This window comes from Schistocerca nitens, chromosome 4 (assembly GCF_023898315.1).
Source record: "Schistocerca nitens isolate TAMUIC-IGC-003100 chromosome 4, iqSchNite1.1, whole genome shotgun sequence".
Classification (NCBI taxonomy): Eukaryota; Metazoa; Arthropoda; class Insecta; order Orthoptera; family Acrididae; genus Schistocerca; species Schistocerca nitens.
In genome coordinates this window covers 208,632,474-208,655,711 of record NC_064617.1, presented here as the reverse complement: position 1 = coordinate 208,655,711, position 23,238 = coordinate 208,632,474, and the positions used below count along the sequence as shown (strand labels likewise).

The window sequence follows — 23,238 nt, the reverse complement described above, 5'->3', positions numbered from 1 at the left end:
GACACGTTCCACATCATTACGAAATGTCGTATTCATGATCTATGGAACAAGAGTTAATCTAATCTAATCTAATCTAATCACATCATATTGATGATTAGCCATGAAGAGTCATGAATTACCGAAATTTTGGCCAATACCAGTAACCAAATCTAAACTTGAAAATAAAAGACGACAATTTTTGTAATAAACCGTGACTCCTATCAAGACCCTTTCGTCCCTGTTATCTAACCACGAAAGATGTCTGATATACCTCCATTCTGAAGTAACAAAGTGTGCATGCATTTAAAGATGAAGTGCATGATGTGAAGTTCTGTGACGGAGATACGAACCCAACACGTAATCCGATTGTTAACTAAGAAAAATCAAATGTTACGTATCGGTTTTTCTTACGAGCCGCTAGGTGTCTGAATCTAAAATAAGGATACACACTTTTGTGCCTAAGCGACAATCGAACTGCACACCTACCGTGCATCCACGAATATAGCTTAAGTATCAGTTGCTTACTCATGAACAGTAAGATGTGTGCGTGTTTGACCAGAAATAACGACACCTGTTGCGATTGTTGGAAACACATGAACAGACATTGAAATTGCGCGTTAATTTTCACTAGCAGGTGGGTGTGCACTTGATAAAGCTAGAAATGAAATTATGAATATTTTTGTACTGGATCAGGTTTCAGACCCACATACTTACCTTTGCAGGAGACCTAGAGAAGATTGCAGTCTTGGGAAAAGGAACGAAATGACTGAACTATACTGTTCCGAGAGATTCAGATCCTCGGAAGAGGAGATACGAATTCGAATCACAGTCCAGCACCAAATTTTTAAACGTCTCTAGTTCAATCAAGTACAAGTAAAATAAGAGCCCTGCCCCTTTAAATGGCTATCGGTTCATCAAATAAAATAAAATTTCCTAATGTAAGTAAGCTTACTGGCGGCTGTATTTCTGTTTACCATGACTTCCGCTGTGTCATTTCCCAACGTAAACCGGCTCTGCCCAGTTGGTAATGAAGGAACGTGATGTTTAATGCGGATTCTGGATTGTAACGTCTTTCTCTTGAGGTTACCAGAGGTAAAATAAATCTGTTTATGCCTCTTAAAAGTAAATGCCTGAACCCACGCATTGCACCTGTGATAGCTCGTTCCACCATACCATTGTGGCCACATTACCCAGCCCCAAGAGTGTGCTGTAACGGATGATGTGCTTAGCTTACAAAATTAGTCACGGTGGAAAAAATGCGAGTCTATTAAATGGTCAAGTAGATGCAAGCTTCTGACGCAGAGATTATGCTCTTCTCATGTCAGCAGGATGTAAAGACTCTTCTAGGCATCATAGGCTGGATGTGAAGCCATTTTGATTTTTCACAAATTCAGCAAATTTCTTAGTTCGAGAAAATCCACTGTGAAGTGTGAAGTTGCCGGATAATTCGATTATTACTGGTATTATTACTATCATTTTATTCATACCGCTGCTGGAAGACGACCGTAGTCTTCAGGTAAAACGCGATACCAGCTAATATGACGTCTGGCGACCGAAAGCACATATCGACAAAATTTTTATCGCCCCTTTCCTCTCGGTGCTGAAGCTATGAGTGTAATTCAAGCGAATCCCACAATATCATATTAGCTGGTCTCGCGATTTACCTCAAGACTACGGTCGTAGTCAAGAGTAATGTACTAAGACTGGAGTCAAGACTTCCTCTGGGAAGTGCCGCAGTCTACATGTTGCTAGATCGAGCATATTGCCAGACATAGAATTCTGAGAGGAGCACGACTGTATTGTCCACCTTACGTGAACGACTCGGCGATCAATTTTTTGGTCTGACACTGTATCTACAACACATATTGCATTCTGAAGACCCAGAAGAATTTTAAAAAAAAGTAGTTTATGAGAGCAACGTTAACCATAGCGTTCGAAGTATTCATAGTATTGTATACCTGTGTGTAAACGCCTTCCAATGACCACTCAAGAAAGACAAGGATACACAGTCTAGCTCCAATATTATAAATACGCCTCAGTTTGTGGATGAACTCAGACTTAGGTTGATAATAATTGTGAAAATTTAGCAGCACTGTACCCATTGGTGTTAAACTCGTTTTCAACCAATGATTCCCACATCTACAGGGATACTACTTGTGATTCCTCTTAGACAAAATACTTAAGCAGTGTTATCAGACGAAAAGATCAACCTGACACAAACTGTGGGAAGTTTGTTTTACAACCTTCGTACATGGATATTCAGCTTTTTCCTATTTGAGATATCTGTGAACGTTGCTGCTTAAGACGATTTAAGCAGAAACTAAATTCCCTCAGCTTCGACAATGTTTAAAGAAATCGTCTTATTGGCACTAAATCGTGGTTTGTGAATTGTTTACCGGCCGTACTCTGCCGTATTTTGCCGGTTGGAAGGCAAAAGCTTACTGACAAATTTCACACAGAAATTACTGTTACAGTGTACTTATGGAGCCAAATGAGTGGGTTGCGTATTTTCCGGTGAGAAAGAGCACTGGCAAACAGTCTTCGCTACATTAGGTTATTTAAACTGGTGTCACTCTGAGCTAGAATGTATGGTTAGCGACTAAGTGTAAGGTCAACGTTTCGGATGCGAGTTCTGCGACTGTGAAATACTTTCCTATATTATAGAAGCGAATATTAAATTTGAACTAATATTGCGAAAATTTTATACTTGGACAGCTTATAATGAAAATACTTCTGTTTATTTCAAAGGGAAACAATAGATTTTCTAAAACACTGTCTGTCATACACAACTTGAAACAGGTCATGTCGACCAAATCATGTGGAAGAACTAACAGCAACGTATATCGGAAGGCAGTAAGATCTCTTGCCTTTTGGTTTGTCAGTACTCGATAGCCATTTCTAGGCGAAAGTAAATGAAGAAAGGCAGTGCGTTTTTGTTACCAAGTAACGTCTTCGTCAATTACTTTAGTTTTAAAGTAATCTACGAGTAATTGCTGGTGTTTGATATTAACATGAAAAGGATTCCGTAGACAGGGAAAGAACCTGTTCTTGGGAAACTACATCTATAGTGACCAACAGGCATTAAATGATGTTCAAGCACTTATGTTACAGCAGCGCTATGAATAGAATGATATTAATAATAACAGTAATAATCGAATTATCCGGCAACTTCACACTTCACAGTGGATTTTCTCGAACTAAGAAATTTGCTGAATTTGTGAAAAATCAAAATGGCTTCACATCCAGCCTATGATGCCTAGAAGAGTCTTTACATCCTGCTGACATGAGAAGAGCATAATCTCTGCGTCAGAAGCTTGCATCTACTTGACCATTTAATAGACTCGCATTTTTTCCACCGTGACTAATTTTGTAAGCTAAGCACATCATCCGTTACAGCACACTCTTGGGGCTGGGTAATGTGGCCACAATGGTATGGTGGAACGAGCTATCACAGGTGCAATGCGTGGGTTCAGGCATTTACTTTTAAGAGGCATAAACAGATTTATTTTACCTCTGGTAACCTCAAGAGAAAGACGTTACAATCCAGAATCCGCATTAAACATCACGTTCCTTCATTACCAACTGGGCAGAGCCGGTTTACGTTGGAAAATGACACAGCGGAAGTCATGGTAAACAGAAATACAGCCGCCAGTAAGCTTACTTACATTAGGAAATTTTATTTTATTTGATGAACCGATAGCCATTTAAAGGGGCAGGGCTCTTATTTTACTTGTACTTGATTGAACTAGAGACGTTTAAAAATTTGGTGCTGGACTGTGATTCGAATTCGTATCTCCTCTTCCGAGGATCTGAATCTCTCGGAACAGTATAGTTCAGTCATTTCGTTCCTTTTCCCAAGACTGCAATCTTCTCTAGGTCTCCTGCAAAGGTAAGTATGTGGGTCTGAAACCTGATCCAGTACAAAAATATTCATAATTTCATTTCTAGCTTTATCAAGTGCACACCCACCTGCTAGTGAAAATTAACGCGCAATTTCAATGTCTGTTCATGTGTTTCCAACAATCGCAACAGGTGTCGTTATTTCTGGTCAAACACGCACACATCTTACTGTTCATGAGTAAGCAACTGATACTTAAGCTATATTCGTGGATGCACGGTAGGTGTGCAGTTCGATTGTCGCTTAGGCACAAAAGTGTGTATCCTTATTTTAGATTCAGACACCTAGCGGCTCGTAAGAAAAACCGATACGTAACATTTGATTTTTCTTAGTTAACAATCGGATTACGTGTTGGGTTCGTATCTCCGTCACAGAACTTCACATCATGCACTTCATCTTTAAATGCATGCACACTTTGTTACTTCAGAATGGAGGTATATCAGACATCTTTCGTGGTTAGATAACAGGGACGAAAGGGTCTTGATAGGAGTCACGGTTTATTACAAAAATTGTCGTCTTTTATTTTCAAGTTTAGATTTGGTTACTGGTATTGGCCAAAATTTCGGTAATTCATGACTCTTCATGGCTAATCATCAATATGATGTGATTAGATTAGATTAGATTAGATTAACTCTTGTTCCATAGATCATGAATACGACATTTCGTAATGATGTGGAACGTGTCATTTTAATGAAAGATTTTTTAAATACCATGATTCAATTTCTTTACAACAATTTTTTACACTCTCTCTCATTGCTTTTTATTTCTCTCTCTCTCTCTCTCTCTCTCTCTCTCTCTCTCTCTCACAAACACACACACACACACACACATTCTTTTTTATTTTTATTTGTATGTTGTGCTCGACTATCGGCGAGGCACGAAAACGCCTGTGAATGACTTTCTTAGTTTTGAGTACACTTACGAAAGAAATATAAAAACAACAATGAGAGTTACTGATTTATGATGCTCAGTTTGCAGTCAGTTCTGAGTATTATTAGTAACTACGCTCCAGTCCCTAAACCTAGTTACAGAAAGCGAATCAGACGCATTACGTATTCCAGGCCGTAGCAGCCGCGACTTGGAGACACCAGCTATGGTCACTTCCCAGACCGCTGTAGGATCACATCGGTTCGTCTTCTTCCTGCTGGTACTGTAACTGAGATTTGGCAACAAGGCAACGTATGTTTGGCAACTCTGTGATCGACGAGTTACTTCCTGGTGTGCACGGAATTAAGCCTCAAAGTTCACTTGATTTTACCTGTCATTTCCATTGAATAATCTGAGTTATTATCGCTTGAAGGGTAACAAAAGATTGAAAATTTACGGCTTTCAGCCCAGGAAAGTCGTTGCAGGTGGAAACCGCAACTAATCTCGACCTTCAAATAGCGGTTTACGAGTTCTAGTTACTATTGCCCTCGTAATAGGAAGCTAAGACCCATACCTCCTCGCCAGCTCTGTGGTAACGTGCTGACCTGTGAAAAAGCGTCTGTTACGGTTCGCAGTTCCAGTCTCACTGACTGTAACGTTTTTATCCCTTCTGTGAAAGAGCTACAAGCAGTCAGATCAAACATCAATAAGGAAATCGCAAGAAAATGCTTTCAGCTCATAGTGCAATGTTGAAAAACTTACAATGCTGCACAACAGGTAAGGCCTCTTTCCGCTGCTGCCAAGCGAATTTTGGGTTTCTAGGAATACGTAACTATATTTATGAAATGCCACATTTGCATACCTCTTGAGTATGACACAGCATACCAATTAAACACAGACCCAATCAAAATCTAAGTGAGTAGTATTTTACTAATTCGTGTCGATAGAGGCATGCTTGTGTACAGATACTTTCCTCGTAAGGTTATCATGGTTAGTTTTATTTCATTTCTTATAATACAGTGCACAATTTTCGTAAGGTTTCCTTTAGTGTTGTTAAAACAATAGTAAACATGAGAGAGAAATTAATCATCAACGATATATGCGAATTCTCTGATGTTACCTATGACAGTCTGACAATGCACATGCAGTTTATTGATTACATGCATGTAGAAAACTTGTTCTGAGTTAAAGCTGTCAAACAAAGTTTGAAGAAGAATAAAATATCACTACCACACGACGGCTAATGTAGAAAATACTTTTCTGACATATTATGGCACGATGCGCTCTCCCTGCACATCTTCGAGATGCATCTGCTGCCTGCTGTCTATTAAACCTGAATAGAACAAAATGTCACAGTAGTTAGCCCTTTTTCCACATGCGACTACTTTGGGTTGAGAAGTGAAGGGAATTATGTTCAAAGTTCCATTAGATTGATACCTTCAGCAGAGAGCAGAATTGCGTTTTAAAAAAGGTAGCACTGAATGTATTCGAACTCGCGACATCTTATCTATGCTACAAGCTGACACGTAGCTACAGCAGCTCCAGAGCTCGGCAACTATTCCTCCAGAACTTTTGGATTCCACAGCACTGTGAGATTATGCATATGGCCAGGTCTTGACTTCTGAGAGACAAACAGTTACAGCTTTTCTTTTGGACTGAACGACGTTTTCTAGTAACAGATAGCGCAATAGAATAGCTCAAGTGGAAAGGAACACTTCCTATTTAAACTTCTGCATCCTACACTGTTGACAGTTGTGTGTAGGTGGCAGTTACGTGATTTTATTTCTGTGATTACAAAATAGTCGAATGTATGCACTGGGTAGCCGAGGCAGCTAGTTCATGGTGATTCGGTCAAACAAGTAAATGAATTTACTGAACATGCTGCAAATTACTACAGGGAGCCTGTGTGTCAGAATTCTCATCCAGTGTGGCGCAACTGCGTTACGATAGAAAAATGACTCGCAGAGAAGAGGATTTCGTGGTCTGTTGCACGGATGGTAGGTTGTTATACCTATGGTCTGGGTTCGATTCCCACTTCCGTCAATGATTTTTAGATAGGGAGAGACAGATTCCATTCACTCCTGGCTACACCAAGTGAAGGAGATATAATGGCTGCGTGGTCTGAAAATTCACATTCAAGATGATATTCCTTCTTTACCAAGTAGACGGTAGGTTGAACCACAATAAAGTCTGGAGTGGCGACATGTAGAAACTCTATCACCAGTAACCTTTCTTATACTAGTTATTTATTTCAAGTGACGACACAAACGCTATGTATGGTCACAGGACACTTATTCCATCTTTTATTTGAGCTTCTGTATGTCGATAAAATTGGTTCTAAACTGGGAATGCAACTCAGACCGCCCTTAACGCGGAATTTGATCCCTTCGTGGCAATACAGCTCGGCTACAATTTGTTATTTGTTCAAAACTGCAGATTCCTCAACACCTTCACATATTACGCGTGAATGGGATCGAATCCCGGCCCAGCACTAAAGATTTAATTATGTATTATCAAGCTCTATCATGAGAACACCTATCTGCTGGTGGATAATAATTTTGATTTTTAATGTATTTTCATTCGTTGTCAACACTAACGATATCTGACGTTTTTAACTCCCAGTGAGACACAGAACTATTTGCGAGATGACTGTAAGTTCAAGATGCTATTCTGAGCAGCTGGTGGATAAAAATTCGGTAGCTGACGTCTCTTTGTGTGTAGTCAACAACGATATGTGTGGGGCTCTATTCCCAGTGTCATTTAATGTTCATACATATTCTCAACTAGCTGCTCGTGAATGACTTTAATTTTTAATGTCATTTTGTGTTAAATAGTTCAAATGGCTCTGAGCATTATGGGACTTAATTTCTAAGGTCATCAGTCCCCTAGAACTTAGAACTACTTAAACCTAACTAACCTAAGGACATCACTCACATCCATGCCCGAGGCAGGATTCGAACCTGCGACCGTAGCGGTCACGCGGTTCCAGACTGAAGCGCCTAGAACTGCACGGCCACACCGGCCGGCCCCCACCATCTGGTATCAATGCATTACCCTATCATCCATTATATATAACCATTTTCATAGTACACTTGATATTATAGATGAGTAGGACACAAGACAGGACATAGATAATGTCCGTTTGACGTCAATAGTGTGTAACATTTTACTTTTTTTGAATAGGACAATGTTCCTCTCCAATAATTTTTAGATTAGTTACAATAAGCTTACGCTGCAAGGGAATTCGCTTGTATTTTTCAATATGTGGTCTGTTGTCGGTTTGAAGGCCTTCCATAACATCGGCAACGTAGTGCAACTCCACCGAGGGCTGTCTGGAGTAGGGTGGAGATAGCAATGTGAAAGTTGCGAGCTGTCGAAGACGATCTTCATATTCCTAATGCGATTAGGACATCGTATACTCTTGACGACGTTTAGCACCTGTGCAGTCAGTCACCCAATTTCAGAATTCATTTTGAGTAATCCTGCTAAATTCCCAAAATATTGTCTTTTTATATTGATGAGTAATATGGATAGTCGTCACGTTCATGTGCCGTCTACAACGCAAATTTAATGTTACTATCCTAGGAACTAACCTGCAATACGTTTTGTATTTCATAATCGGAACTATCTGCATTAACCGTCATCAGAGCAATGTCAGGGAACAGAATGCAGCAGTGCCTTGCTACCTACTTGAGGACCTGCTTGAGTCGTGTTCTAAGGAAAGGGTAGTTGCTGGTTCACATTATATTACACTAGCGAAAAGTACCGACTTTTCCTTTTCTCTGCAAACATCCAGAACTAAATTCAGTAACTAAATGCTAAGAATATATTTGCATTGTGCCAACTCAAAGATCAATATATATGGATATAGATATAGATACAGATTTTTATATTTAAAGCCATTCTCGTTCTGCGTTGGAATAAACATCATTCATTATTTGCTTGTTCTTGTTACGATTGTTATTGTCATTCTCTCACTCGCAAGAGTTTTCGCATTCCTATTTGGTATCGATGCACATGAAGAGTGGCTATGAAAGAAGGGAATACTGAATGTTACGTCATGCAGAATACACTCATTTACTTCGGCTCCTCGTGATCTACGCTACAAGAGAAGTGAGATACATAAAGTTGACAGTGTGAGGACAGACCTGGTAGCACAACTGTGCAACTACACAGTGTTACCAGATAAAATGGTGCTGCGGAATCGAAAGTGTAGTACGGACTTTGCCACAGTAGCAGACAGCTGGTAATTTAGGACCATGACCGTGGATTACACTTTGGTCAGTGCTGGTTAGAGTGCTGCAACTGTAAATGGAAGGCTTTGTTTGATAGTCTTATGCTGATGCTGTCTGAATAAATTATGCCATTGGATACAAAGCGGTTTAGTTTTGAGACCTAACCCACGAGGGGGGAAGGCACAGTGGTCTGCTTCAGGAATTCCAAGCAATAAAACACAAAAAACAACCCAGGAAGGGAGACATGCATTTGGAATCTGTTCATCGTTACGGGGTCAAACAAGAGGGTAACATTACTGAAACAATGATCGGGCTACTTAGTATATAATAGAGCATACAGATTTCAAGGAGGAAACGTATGAAGACGCAGACTTCCTCGTTATCAATATGTGCGGCATATCTTTCGTGTTAACGAAAGTAAATTCCCGCTTTACCTGTTCTTACGTGTCAAATGAAATGAATTCCATGAGGAACAGAATATTTGTTGACTGCGTCTCTTCTTGCTTCCATCCTTACCAACATATTTCTTCATTCTTGTGGTAATCATGACATTCTATGTGTATGCTGCAAAAGATTGCAAGTGGACAAATTCGACATCGAGGTGCAAAGCGTTATATTCAATTCGAATAAGCTTCCGGTGTATTTTTACTTCGTTTGTATTTTTAGGTGATTATGAACGTTACGGAAAATTATCTCACATGCTTTATGTTGAATGAGAAACATTGACTGATCCGTTTTGCTTTCCCTACGTTGAAATGATATAATGTCGGCGTCAACAGCCTTCTTCCACGCCGGAAGCTGAAACTTGTATGATTCTGGATTAATGATAATTGAATGTCTCATATGTATACATAGCCCACAAGGCGACGTCAGAAACCATCAGGGGAGAACGCCGCATAAAAACCAAACGTGCGCGCGCGTCTCCACTCTGAAGAACCTTATCGGAGAATCACGGCAAGCATTTCGCTGAAGAGCTGCCTCGTCATAGAGCCTAGAAATGGCAGCGTCGTAGCAAGTATTTGTCAACACTCTGATAGTGCATTTACTTCCGGGTGTAGGTCGGCGTTACCTCGCTAAATTCACTTGACATTCGTTTTCCACATCGAAGACTCGTACGATATAATCCACTGCAAGATGACACAATTAGAAAGTATATTTAATTTCTGGACTCCAAGAACGGCGTTCTTCACATAAGTAACACCTGTTTGTGTGTGCATTCGGGAGGACGACGGTGCAATCCCGCGCCCGGCCATCCTGATTTAGGTTTTCAATGATTTCCCTAAATCGCTTCAGGCAAATGCCGGGATGGTTCCTTAGGAAGGGCACGGCCGATTTCCTTCCCCATCCTTCCCTAATCCGAGCTTGTGCTCCGTCTCTAATGACATCGTTGTCGACGGGACGTTAAAACAGTAATCTCCACCTCCTCTGTTCGTGTGTTTAAGGTTGCGTTTTGAGGCTCAGGCAACATCGCAGTGACTATATTCCGCTTCTGGCCGCCAGTGTGTCTTTAGCTCAGAGGTTCCCTTGTGCGTTGCAGTGCTTGTACTATAAGACATAGCAGTTCGAATCACGGTAGAAGCCGCTGACTACAACCTTTTATTTTCCATTTTAATTAATGGAGTTGCAAACTGCTAGTAAAAATTTCTTATGCGAAATCTGGTTGTTGGTTGGTTGTTTTTGGGGAAGGAGACCTGACAGCGAGGTCATCGGTCTCATCGGATTAGGGAAGGAAGTCGACCGTGCCCTTTGAAAGGAACCATCCCGGCATTTGCCTGGAGCGATTTAGGGAAATCACGGAAAACCTAAATCAGGATGGCCGGACGCGGGATTGAACCGTCGTCATCCCGAATGCGAGTCCAGTGTCTAACCACTGTGCCACCTCGCTCGGTCTGCAAAATCTGAAGAATGCCTTTAAACATCAATCTTTGTCCGATTTCGACTTAGTAAATTAAGTTAATATCATGGATTTCTGCTTTGCAAATTCCAAGGTGCTTCACTGTAAAATAGACCCTGAAAAGATTCAAACCGACTGTCAACGATATAAATTTGAGCTTTGTTCGTCATATAGGTCTAACATGTCAGAAGGTTGTTTATGAAGTGCACATGTTCATTAATATAGTTCCCTTCTTCTAAATTTTTGCAATAGCATTTAACTGTAGACTTTTTCTAACACCGGCGTTAGCAATTCCTTTCCGTTCTCTGAAACCTTCAAAACGGCAAATTTTTCTGGTTTAAATCTGATGACCTTAACTATCACTTCCGATCAACAATAAATGCTTCATGAACCCATACATGGAACTCCAAATGTGCAGTGTTCCTGCACTGCTACAGAGCATGCATTGCAAGGTAGTCACACAGTTTATCGCATAGACTTACCATAAGGAATGAAACAAGAACTGTAATACACTTTACACCACAGACGCTCACTCTGGCTTGACGAAAACATCCAAACATTGACCAAAAGTTGCACAAATAATTGAGTTTGAAAGGAAAAGAAACGAGGTATGAAGCATTTATAAATTCATCGAATGTAGTGAGGTGGTTTAATTTCGTCCCAGTCTATAAAATTAATTTCGGGCCATACTCAGCTCTTGCCGATTAATGTAATATAATACCCGCCTACTAATCAGGGCGTCTGTCTCCGTTGCTTTTGAGCGTGAATGGAAATTGTAGAAATTTTCTGTGGAGCAACATTTAATAATAAAGCGTTTTAAATCATCAAAAGCGATGAGCGGTAGCAGGCGCTTTCGATAAAGAACGGGGGAGTGCAGCGCCGCTGCTGTCGCCACGGCCGCTGCCAGTAGCCAGCAAATGGATCCCGGAGCTTTGCCGCATACGGCGTCCAGAGGAGGACAGTCTGCAGGAAATCTGCCGCAAAATCGTTACTGGATAAAATTTTGATATCGGTGTGTCACAAAGCGAAATAGATTGAATCTGCGCTACCATTACATTCACGTCTTCAGCATTCAGACAGAAGAGGCTATAAAAATATTTTATGCCAGCTGCTCTCGATCCACTGACATTATGAACAGAAACAACGCACGCTACCGCTAGACCACAGGCGTAATCAGCCTAGAGTTTCTCTATCATGGGACAAGTTTTCCTCCAGGAAGTGCCGCAGTCTACAGTGTTGCCAGATTGTGCAGATAACCGGACTTAGAGAATTAGCGAGTTGGCCAGTTTTTTTGTCCCATGTCGCGATCGGCGCGGACTTAGCCTCTGAAGCGGCCGGCCGCCGGTCAAGTTTTATGTCAAAGAGTGTACATGTAAATAAACAGCACAGTACGTGTAAACTTCAACGCATGATAGTTGTAAATAAGCTGCAAAACAGTAATGCTAGCCAGAGCGATAGAGAAGTTTACTTCCATATTTCCTTAAGGGGAGCCGGAGATGGTCAAATCCAAAAAATTACGATTTTTTTTTTGCTACCGAAAATTAATTGGAACATTCCTCTTTAATGTAAACTTTGAATTATTGTTCTACTCGCCCTAGAAGTGGAGTTATTACCATTTTCCCCCCACGCCTGCAGAGGAAATGGGCGGCCGCTGAATGCATCTAACACCCTCTCGTGACTTCCTGGCGAACTGCTTGAGATTTTCTCGCCTTATGTTACGCATACAGCGAGTGTGCAAGGGTTGGCTACATTGTTTTCTGTGACAAATATTACCCGTATTTCCTTACAGCTTACTCCTATTTTCCTCAGAATTTCGGACATCTTGCTCCATTTAATATTGTCGTACACTTTTTGTTCTGGTTACGATGCCACGTTTTAATAACCGTGTATATAAGAAGAGGAAGAACGTAGGGAAAAGAAAATTAACACTAATACCAAGTTGCGATACTACAATGAATAAGAGCGCCGAACATCGTCTCTTTGCTGTTTACCGTTGAGAATTAGTTCAGTGTTGCACCTGTTGTTGGTAGTATTATACTTCTTGTGTAAAGCGGGTAATATGCAGTATGTACAAGAATCAGGAGGGAACAATAAAACCAATTTTTCATGACTTAGCACAGCCAGAATTGTTACACAAATGTCTTCACGGAAAGACGCAGAATCCTAATGAGAGCGTAAACAATTTGATTTGGAAAGTGATTCCTAAAAGGGTGTTTGTAAGCATAAAAACACTGCACTTTGGCATTTATGATGCAATAGCAACCTACAACCAAGGGAACAGTGTGAAGTGCGAAGTTCTGAAGGCATTAGGATTTACAGCTGTGGTGAACACTGTACGAGCACTAAGAAATATTGACAGAGAAAGGATAAGAGGAGCAGAAAGAAGAGAAAGGCATATGGAGTATGATGGAACAACAGGCCAGAAAAGAAGACAGAAGAGGAAGCTTTTGGAGGATGAAGAAGAAGACCCTGATAATCCATCCTATAGTGCAGGAATGTATTGAGAAACTTTGATAGCCATTTCCCGTAAATTAGAATTTTTCGAATATAAGGAACATTTTCTCAAAATCCACTCAAGCTAGAGAGATGAAATTTTTATACAGCACTCCTAGTGGTCAAACTTACATTGTAACACAGCCATTTGGCAATATGTTCAGTAGTTTCATTTCAGTTTAATTATAAAGCAATTATTTGTAAAAAAATTTGGGTCATTAATAAAAAAAATAATTGGAAGGAAACTAGAAAAGATACTCCAAAATCCCTCTGTCATAACTGCAATACTAAACCACTCTATATGTAAAAAAATTCAAATTTTTCTATTTGGTAGTTTATTCATAAATGTTCCTCAAACTTAGTGATTTTAACATGGGCAGCATAGGCACCTCCGGTTCCCGTTAAGCTGGCCTCTCCGATCCCAGGTTCCCTACCTCAAATCGTTCAATGGAGCATTCTATATGTACTGATACATTTTTGCACGCTCTTACGGAAACCCCCTGTATTAACTAAATATCTAAACAGTCAGTAATGGTTAACTGGTTTGATAAATAACATCCTAATGCACACTGTGAGCTGCACTCCAAAGCTATTTAAATGCTAGAACCGGTATTCTGGAGTGCAGCCCATTGTTAGTGCCATCTGATACAGAGGATAAAAAAGCAGGATAGAATATATTAAGAGATAAAAATTGATGCCATCTGTTGTTTCTTTAAAAAGAAAAAGAAAAAACACGTCACAAACACGTCGGTTGATGTAGGTTGCACAGTATGAAAGTAATTTTGATTTTCTATTTTATTGTATACAAAGTGACCGCGTCAGGTGGCCAACAAGGGCCTCAGATCTGGCAGCGATAGAACATCAGTAGTATCAGTTTTGGGTGTCAACTCCGTTCCAGCGCCACAATGCAGGATATCAAGAAGCAGTCACAACGATTGTGGGGCAACTCGGCTCAGGAGAGGATACAAAAGGTTATGTGACACGCTTCCTAACATAATCAGTGCATGCATCCATGCGAGAGGGTATGAAACGTGATACTGATAAGTGGGTTCACGCTACCAAGTTCTCTGTATGTCTTAATCGAGTTCTTAATCACTGAAATAGCACCAGATACCCTATCAACCCGTCCACTCCAATTTCGTTCTTCCTCCCCTTCTGGTCGCCTCAGTTTTTATGTCATGCAGTGTATATGCAGTAAAAACTTAAGTCTTCAAATTCTAGCTCGGGTGATAACGTTATTTCAAACTTGTCGAAAAAGGGAGCCACCACACATGTGTAATTAAGCCGGCGATGACCAACTACAAGCCGCGAAAAATACGCAAGTCTTTTTCGAAGATTCATGTATGCAACTGTTTACGGGAAATATTCGTTCGCCTGACATGTCGCTCAAAGAACATGCTTTTGATATGTTTTGACTGATAGCTTGTCTGACATGGACCTCCAGCAACCACTGTTGAAACTTCGTGGATATGGATAGAAACCACGCAAGATGGGGAGGGGGAGGGGGGAGGGTTGCGGTTTGTTTTCATGTTCGTCAAGTTCTGCTTGCAACGTATTTGGGGGGGGGGGTTATGTTTACACTACCCTCGACTGTTCAAATAAAAGATGACCTACAGTTTTGTAATATTTTAATGAGTTGTCTATTGTCATGTTCGTAACTTGTGATAGGAAGTTAATTTCAATCCCATCACATTATAGCGTCTCCACTTCATTCAGGCTATTTCATCATAAATCACAAGGAGACACCTTAAGCGTGTTATAAAAGAACGTGAGTAATTCGGGTTTTTTTTAGCCGCACGACTTCCTTCGTACGGAAGAGGAGCGCAAACGGCTCGTGTGATTGACGGAAGGTGAAATGGGTTGAATTGGAGGCATTACATCGAACGGAAACTGCTCCATGGTGGGAGGATTCAGACATCTTTTTTAACCTCAACTGCCCTGTTTGCCACCAGTTAACCCAACACAGTTCACACAACGCGGCGAAAGCAATGAGGTTGCTACTACGGTGTCAGGTTTAACGAGAAGAGGTGTCGCAAAAAGTGTGCTTGCTGTTGCAATTTTCGCAAATACAAGGGTACTTTGTCAAAATGTGTAACGTGTGCTTGTAGGCATTACGTCCGCCCCCGGTAGCTGAGCGGTCAGCGCGACAGGATGTCAATCCTAAAGGCCCGGGTTCGATTCCCGCTGGGTCGGAGATTTTCTCCACTCAGAGACTGGCTGTTGTGTTGTCCTAATCACCATCATTTCATCCCCATCGACGGGCAAGTCGCCGAAGTGGCGTCACATCGCAAGACTTTTGCACCCGGCGCACGGTCTACCCGACGGGAGGCCCTAGACACACGACATTTTTATTTAGGCATTACATTAAGACAGACTGCAGTAACAAAGCTCCCCGCTAGGAAAAGTCAGTTTCGCAATAAATGTGATTACGATCCTTTGGCCAATGACGCCAAACGCTCATTTCCATTTCCATTGGATGATTATGTGTTTTTAATGGCTTCTACTCAGCTAGAAAATCTAAGAAGGGACTTTTTACCTTCCTTGGAACAACTAGTTCACTGAAAATTTCTTACACAATATTTGCGTTGCGGAAAACATCGAGGCTACATTTGTCACTTGTGCTATTCAAAGTGGCGCGTTCATTTTGGGCATTCCATGCCTGTCGCTAGATATAGAGAAAATAGATTCTTTCTCGGGAACGTTGTTTTCATTTTGATATTCATGCTGTTTCAGGTGTTCGCAAACTTGATGTTTTTTTTCCTAATTTGGCATTTAAATTACAATAGTTTTCCTTGAATTATGTATTTAACGATTTATTGACACACAGTCAGCACGGATTCAGAAAATATCGTTCTTGCCGGCCGGGGTAGCCGAGCGGTTCTAGGCGCTACAGTCTGGAACCGCGAGACCGCTACGGTTGCAGGTTCGAATCCTGCCTCGGGCATGGGTGTGTGTGATGTCCTTAAGTTAGTTAGGTTGAAGTAGTTCTAAGTTCTAGGGGACTGATGACCTCAGAAGTTAAGTCCCATAGTGCTCAGAGCCATTTGAAATATCGTTCTTGTGAAACACAACTAGCTCTTTATACTCATGAAGTAATAAGTGCTATTGACAGGGGATGTCAAATTGAGCCCACATTTTTAGATTTCCAGAAGGCTTTCGACACCGTTCCTCACAAGCGTCTTCTAATCAAACTGCGTGCCTACGGAGTATCGCCACAGCTGTGCGAGTGGATTCGTGATTTCCTGTCAGAAAGGTCACAGTTCGTAGTAATAGACGAAAGTCATCGAGTAAACAGAAGTAATATCCGGCGTTCCCCAAGGAAGTGTTATAGGCCCTCTATTGTTCCTGATCTATATTAACGACATTGGAGACAATCTGAGTAGCTGTCTTAGATTGTTTGCAGATGACGCTGTCATTTACCGTCTTGTAAAGTCATCAGGTGATCAAAACGACTTGCAAAATGATTTAGATAAGATATCTGTATGGTGCGAAAAGTGGCAGTTGACACTGAATAAAGAAAAGTGTGCAGTTATTCACATGAGTACTAAAAGAAATCAGCTAAATTTCGATTAGCGATGAGTCACACAAATCTGAAGGCTGTAAATTAGCTAAATACTTAGGGATTACAATTAATTAAACCTAAATTGGAACGATCACATAGATAATATTGTGGGTAGAGCGAACCAAAGACTGCGATTCATTGGCAGAACACTTAGAAGGTGCAACAGGTCTACTAAAGAGACTGCTTACACTACGCTTGTCCGCCGTATTCTGGAGTACTGCTGAACGGGTTGAAACCCGCATCAGGTGGGACTGACGGATGACATCGGAAAAGTACAAAGAAGGGCAGCTCGTTTTGTATTATCACGAAATAGGGGAGATAGTGTCACAGACATGATACGTGAATTGGAGCGGAAATCATTAAAACAAAGGCGTTTTCATTGCGACGGGATCTTCTCACGAAATTTCAATCACCACTTTTCTCCTCCGATTGCGAAAACATTCTGTTGGCACCCACCTACATAGGGAGAAATGATCATCACGATAAAATAAGAGAAATCAGGGCTCGCACAGAAAAAATTAAGAGCTATTTTTTCCCGCGTGCCGTTCGAGAGTGGAACGGTAAAGAGACAGCTTGAAGGTGGTTCATTGAACCCGCTGCCAGGCACTTCAATGTAAATAGCAGAGTAATCAAGTAGATGTAGAACTATTTATTACATACCATCCTGATGACTAAATGCTTCGTAGTGTTTGCTACCCCAGCCACTATATATTGCCTGTCTGGATACTTTGCAGTACCTGAATCGCCAAATGGCTCCAACGCCTCGGAAGCAATGGACACACTGCCAGCGGAAATGTATGTCCCCAACCAGGAGCAGTGGCTGGAACTGCGGGCTCCTCGCTCCAAAGGCCTGTCCTTGTGCTGCAGCAGCTGACGACAACAGAGCTTCTGGTAACTATACGGCCTATTCTTGAAAAATATTTACTACAAAAACGAGAGAGCAAGCGAGGAGTAAGTCCGGATATTATGGAATATCATTTACTGTTGTAGTTGAATCTACCAACTCAACTCATTCTTGGCTCTCAAACACACTTCATCGTAAACTTGATCCATTTGGCAACAGGTATTCGTATTTCTCTAAATAAAATGTAAAAAAGTTAGCACAGTAAGAAGTGGAAAAGGCAGTTGCTCTTGAACGTTAACGTGGAATAGTCGGGAAATATGAATTAAGGTAGTAAAAATGAAGATAATCATGTAAATTTACGAGAAAACATTTATTCTGAGATTGCTCTTGTTTTGAACTCTTAAAAAAATTGCTTACCCGTAGCAGAAAAAAAAATCTAATTCGATAACAAATCTGTAAGCTTATTAATTTCAAAACAAAATTATGAAACATTTATCTGATAGAGGTGATTCGTTTTACATTCTTTTATTTGCATTCTTCTAATATTGGTTCTCAGCACCTGTACAGTCAACGAACGCCAATTATTCTACGTTGCCCAACAATGCATCTTGGCTTAACAACATAACAACAGAACCAACTGTATCCATAGCCAAAAACTGAGCAATTCATAACAGTCTACCGTATTTTACGGACTATAAGACGCAATTTTTTCTTCGAAAAATTGCCTCTCAAATTCAGGTGCGTCTCATACTCGAAATTAATATAAAAATGTACAGTGTTTGATTCAAAACTCCCGCCAGTCTTAAAAATGGCCATTTATCCGATGCCGCGGGAACCTATATCTGTCAGGCAGCACTGGATTCAACTGGTAGCAGCAGTGCACCGATGCGACGAACATGAGTTGCGGAGATTCACAAACTTGCTAACACTGTCTCTCTCCCGCCCTTCCATGACAAACCCAGAACACTGTCTAGCCTATGGTGCGCCATTGCCGTCTACGGTGCTAACAAGGGAACCTCCCCATCACAACCCCCTCAGATTTAGTTATATGTTGGCACAGTGGATAGGCCTTGAAAAACTGAACACAGATCAATCGAGAAAACAAGAAGTTGTGTGGAACTATGAAAAAAATAAGCAAAATATACAAACTGAGTAGTACATGTGCGGCATAAGCAACATCAAGGAACGTCTGAGATCGAGAGTGTCGTGGTCTTGTGGTTAGCGTGGACACATGCGGAACCAGAGGTCCTTGATTCAAGACTTCCCTCGAACGAATATTTTAATTATTTATTTTCAGACAATTATCAAAGATCAGGCACTCACACATAATCAACTTCGCTCTCGAAAATTCCAGGACATGTTCAGATTTGTTTGGACATATGCAGGATTTGACGGTCTACGCACGGAAAAATTTGAAAACGTTAAAAACATATGTTTTGACAGAGCACAGGGAAAAGTGTGCGACTGTGAAACGGTTGCATTCATTTGTTGCAGTTTATGTGACAAACTCTTGTGTTTTCATCAGTTTTTTGGGAGTGATTATCACATCCACAAGAAAACCTAAATCGGGCAAGGTAGAAGAATCTTTTTACCCATTCGCCAAGTGTGCAAGTTAGGTGGGTCGACAACATAGTCCTGTCATGTGAAGCATATGCCGTCACCAGTGTCGTATAGAATATATCAGACGTGTTTTCCTGTGGAGGAATCGGTTGACCTATGACCTTGCGATCAAATGTTTTCGGTTCCCATTGGAGAGGCACGTCCTTTCATCTACTAATCGCACGGTTTTGCGGTGCGGTCGCAAAACACAGTCACTAAACTTATTACAGTGAACAGAGACGTCAATGAACGAACGGACAGATCATAACTTTGCGAAAATAAAGAAAGAAAAGTTTTTTTTTACAAGGGAAGACTTGAACCAAGGACCTCTCGTTCCACAGCTGCTCACGCTAACCACGGGACCACGGCGCGCCCGAGCTCAGATTCTCCTTGATGTTGCCTATCTTGCGTATCGACTACTCAGTTTGTATATTTTGCTTATTTTTTTCATAGTTCCATACAACTTCTTCCTGTTTCCTTGATTGATCTGTGTTCAGTTTTTCAAGGCCTATCCACTGTGCCAACTTGTAACTAAATCTGAGGGGGGTGCGATGGGGAGGTTCCCTTGTAAGAAACTAGTATTGAAGTGATCTGTGTTAAATTTAACAGTACAAATTTTTGTTAGTAGCTGTTTTCGTGATGGAAAAAATAAAAGCTATACATATTTTTCGGGTTATAAATTGAAAGTAGTAGCATATGCAGAAGAACGTGGAAACGAGCAGCTAAGCGGCTTTTCGGCCCTCCGCCAACAGAAAAAAACCATTCGCAATTGGCTGGCTAGTAAAGAAATGAAATAAATGAGGAAAACTAAATGTTCATATAGAAGACTGAATAAAAATGTTCAAACCAAGAAAATGACGTACTGCACTGCAGTCAAGGACACCGTCTAAATGGCATTGGAATTAATACAAAATGATTCAAACACACGTTCGTAAGCTAGCGCTACAATGGAACTTAACAGACTTGAGGGCGGAGGTAGTTGGTGCAACAGGTTTATGAAACGTCGTGGACTTAGCATGCGAACTAAAACCAAAATATCTCAGAAAATGCCACAAGAATATGAAGAGAAAATATTATCTTTTCAACGCTTTATTTCTCATCATCGAAAGAAACCAGTGTGGAAGTAAGCCAAATAGCGAATATGAACGGAATTCCTCTCAAATTTGATGTGTCAAGTGACGGAACAGTTGCCATGAAAGGTGGCTAAACCTGTAGCTATAAAAACAAGAGGACATGAAAAAAGACACTACGTTGTTGTCCTTTCATGTGCTGAACTTAATCCAATGATGATTTTCAAGCGCAAAAAATGGCAAAACCTTCTGAAATACTGCCAGATGTTGTTCACGTACGTGACAAGGGTTTGATGGACGAGGCTGGTATGAAATTATGGATTAACAGAGTGTGGGAGAGATGAAAGGTGCTTTATTGAAGAAATGTACTCTTCTTGTGCTAGATTAATTTAGTAGTCATTTGAAAAATTCTGTGAAAGGGAAACTGAGACAGAGAAATACAGAGCTTGCTGATATTACTTCACAACTGCAACCTCTTGATATCTCGATAAGTAAACCATTTAAGGTGTATATGAGAGAGAAATGGAATGGATGATAGATAAAACCCAACATGAATTCACGACTAAGGGTTCTTTAAAACGACCTAAAATTAGTGCCAGTGGATTAAACAGTCGTGGTCTAAAGTGAGAGAAGACATTACTGTTAAATCATTCAAGACGTGCGGCGTAAGTACCGCTGTCGAAGGCAGTGAAGACCGGCTTATATGTGAAGAGGACAACGATGACGACGAAGAGGAGGAGGAAGAAGACGGAGAAGAAAAAAGTTCAGATGACGATTTTCAGGGATTTTAAAGGTCAGATCGGTTTTATGAACTAAGAAATGTTTTTTAGTCTGGCATTGCAGTCTAATAATAGAAATGGTAAAAATGTTAATTTTACAAAACTGCTGAAAAATTAAGGTGCGTATTATAGTCCGTAAAATACGGTACTACTCTTTTCCTTATTAAATGGCATAGTTTTAATCGTTAGCGTACATTTTCCATAATAATTGCATAGTTTTGAAACATTAACTGCAAAAATTTTGTAAAACAGGCAATCGTCCTATTATGGATCATGTAGTTACGCTGCCTACTGTCTTACGGTACCTAGCTTTCTATCCTTTCGTGAACGACATTATCTCCTGTACACCTGTAGTGATACACATTTTGTCTGAAACTTGTTTACTCTTTGTCTTGCATTCCACTTCTTTACCTTCTGTTTCTCTTGAGATAATTACTTGTAACTTCGATAGATCTTTGCAAGTGGAAATGAACTATACGCGGTTTATTTTTTCATGCTGTTCTCATATGGGGCTTAGGTTTCACAGTCACAAAGTATGTAGATTTTGTGTCACTGTTTTGTGAGCGTGAATTAATTCTTGCTGTTGACTAAATTGCTCAGTAGTTGTACTAGTTCAGTGACACGAGACGCATTTGATAGTAGAAAAATTAAACTTTAAGATCTGTTAGTGACTTTCGAATGGAATGAAAATAACATAGCCGTTTAATGCCTTCAACATGTCGGGTTTTGTACCGACAAAATAGTATCTACGAGAAGTGTTAGTCTTCTAAGTTTATCACAAGAAGTCTGCTGTAGAAAGTCACAGTTTGCTAGTGAAAGCGTATGAACAACATGATCTGTCGGAAACAACGTCCGAAATTGGTTTAGACTGTTCAGAGACAGCAATTTTGAGGTGCGTGACAAAATTCATCCTAGTCGCTGTGGTGTATCATGAACTGCTGCAACCTGGTGAAAAGGCGATTTCTGAACGTTAAAAAGCACATTTACTCAGTCCGAGTCGTACACTTGAAGACAAACGCACGCAGTAACTTACACACAAGACAAAGTCATTCTACTTCACGGCATGTTGCAAACCGAGTTTCGATAGGATGCCTTACCCCGTCCGCCATATTCACCAGATATAGACCCTTCCGATTACAATTTGTTTTAGTTCATGCAGCATGGCGTCTCTGAACATCTTTTAACCATCTTGAAAACTGACTCCATGAGTCGATGAACCTCAAAAGAATCTGAACTTTTTATCGAGGAATCCATTTGTTACCTGAAAAGTGGGAAGGATATTAGTTTTAGTAAATTGTCTTGTGCCGTTCCATTAAAGTAACAGTGTTTCCTGTCCAGTAAACAGCAAGAATTAATTTAAGTATTCACTAGTTTCCAGTATTATTTTATGTATGCGTCTTTATATCATTTACGTATTATAACAATGTTGCTTGGCACACCTGTCTCACTGAGTGTAATATTTATTTTGCAGATGTCCTCGACAACACCCGGTGAAGTATAAAGTCAAATCGAAAGGAATCATTTTACATTGATATACATCTATTTTCTCCTTACATCAATGGCAGTAATTCGTTGTGAACTGTTAGCATGTTTATAATATTATTTTTTACTAAATAAACTCTTTGTAAGAATATTTATTTACCTCGTAATCTTCCTTCAAAAATTGATTTGACCAATATTCTTTCGTCAGTATCCATTCATTCTACATTTAACGGTGACAGCTGCATAAACTACAGCGTAAATTAAGTTGGGTTGTAGTGGAAATGAGGGAGGGGGGATAGTCACTTCCCCGTAGCTACAGGTACAGATTGTATACTGCTGGATTCGTAAGACACGTCAGTTTTGTTACATTCTATAAAGTCATTATCTACTGCAAAATAAGACCACATATACTATTCAGTTGCAAGTACAATGGTATGATGGCAAAGAGAAACACTTTTATCCAGACAGTGACAAAATGTATTCCTTGACAAAAAAATGTACTTTGCTTTTAAGCCAATGGATTTTATGTACTTTGT

General features: G+C 40.4%; 1 protein-coding gene across 2 annotated transcripts in view; it reads left to right on the top strand.

The window, feature by feature from the left end:
• The window catches only part of LOC126251829 (uncharacterized), a 364,384-nt gene extending 341,603 nt beyond the window's left edge, over nt 1-22,781 (top strand). For both annotated transcript variants that reach the window (XM_049952492.1, XM_049952491.1), the window contains exons 14-15: nt 17,663-17,819; nt 22,692-22,781. In XM_049952492.1, coding sequence (XP_049808449.1) covers nt 17,663-17,802 — 140 coding nt within the window. In that variant the 3' untranslated portion in view covers nt 17,803-17,819; nt 22,692-22,781. The remainder of the gene's footprint in view (nt 1-17,662; nt 17,820-22,691) is intronic.
• The last annotated feature ends 457 nt before the right edge of the window (nt 22,782-23,238 follow it).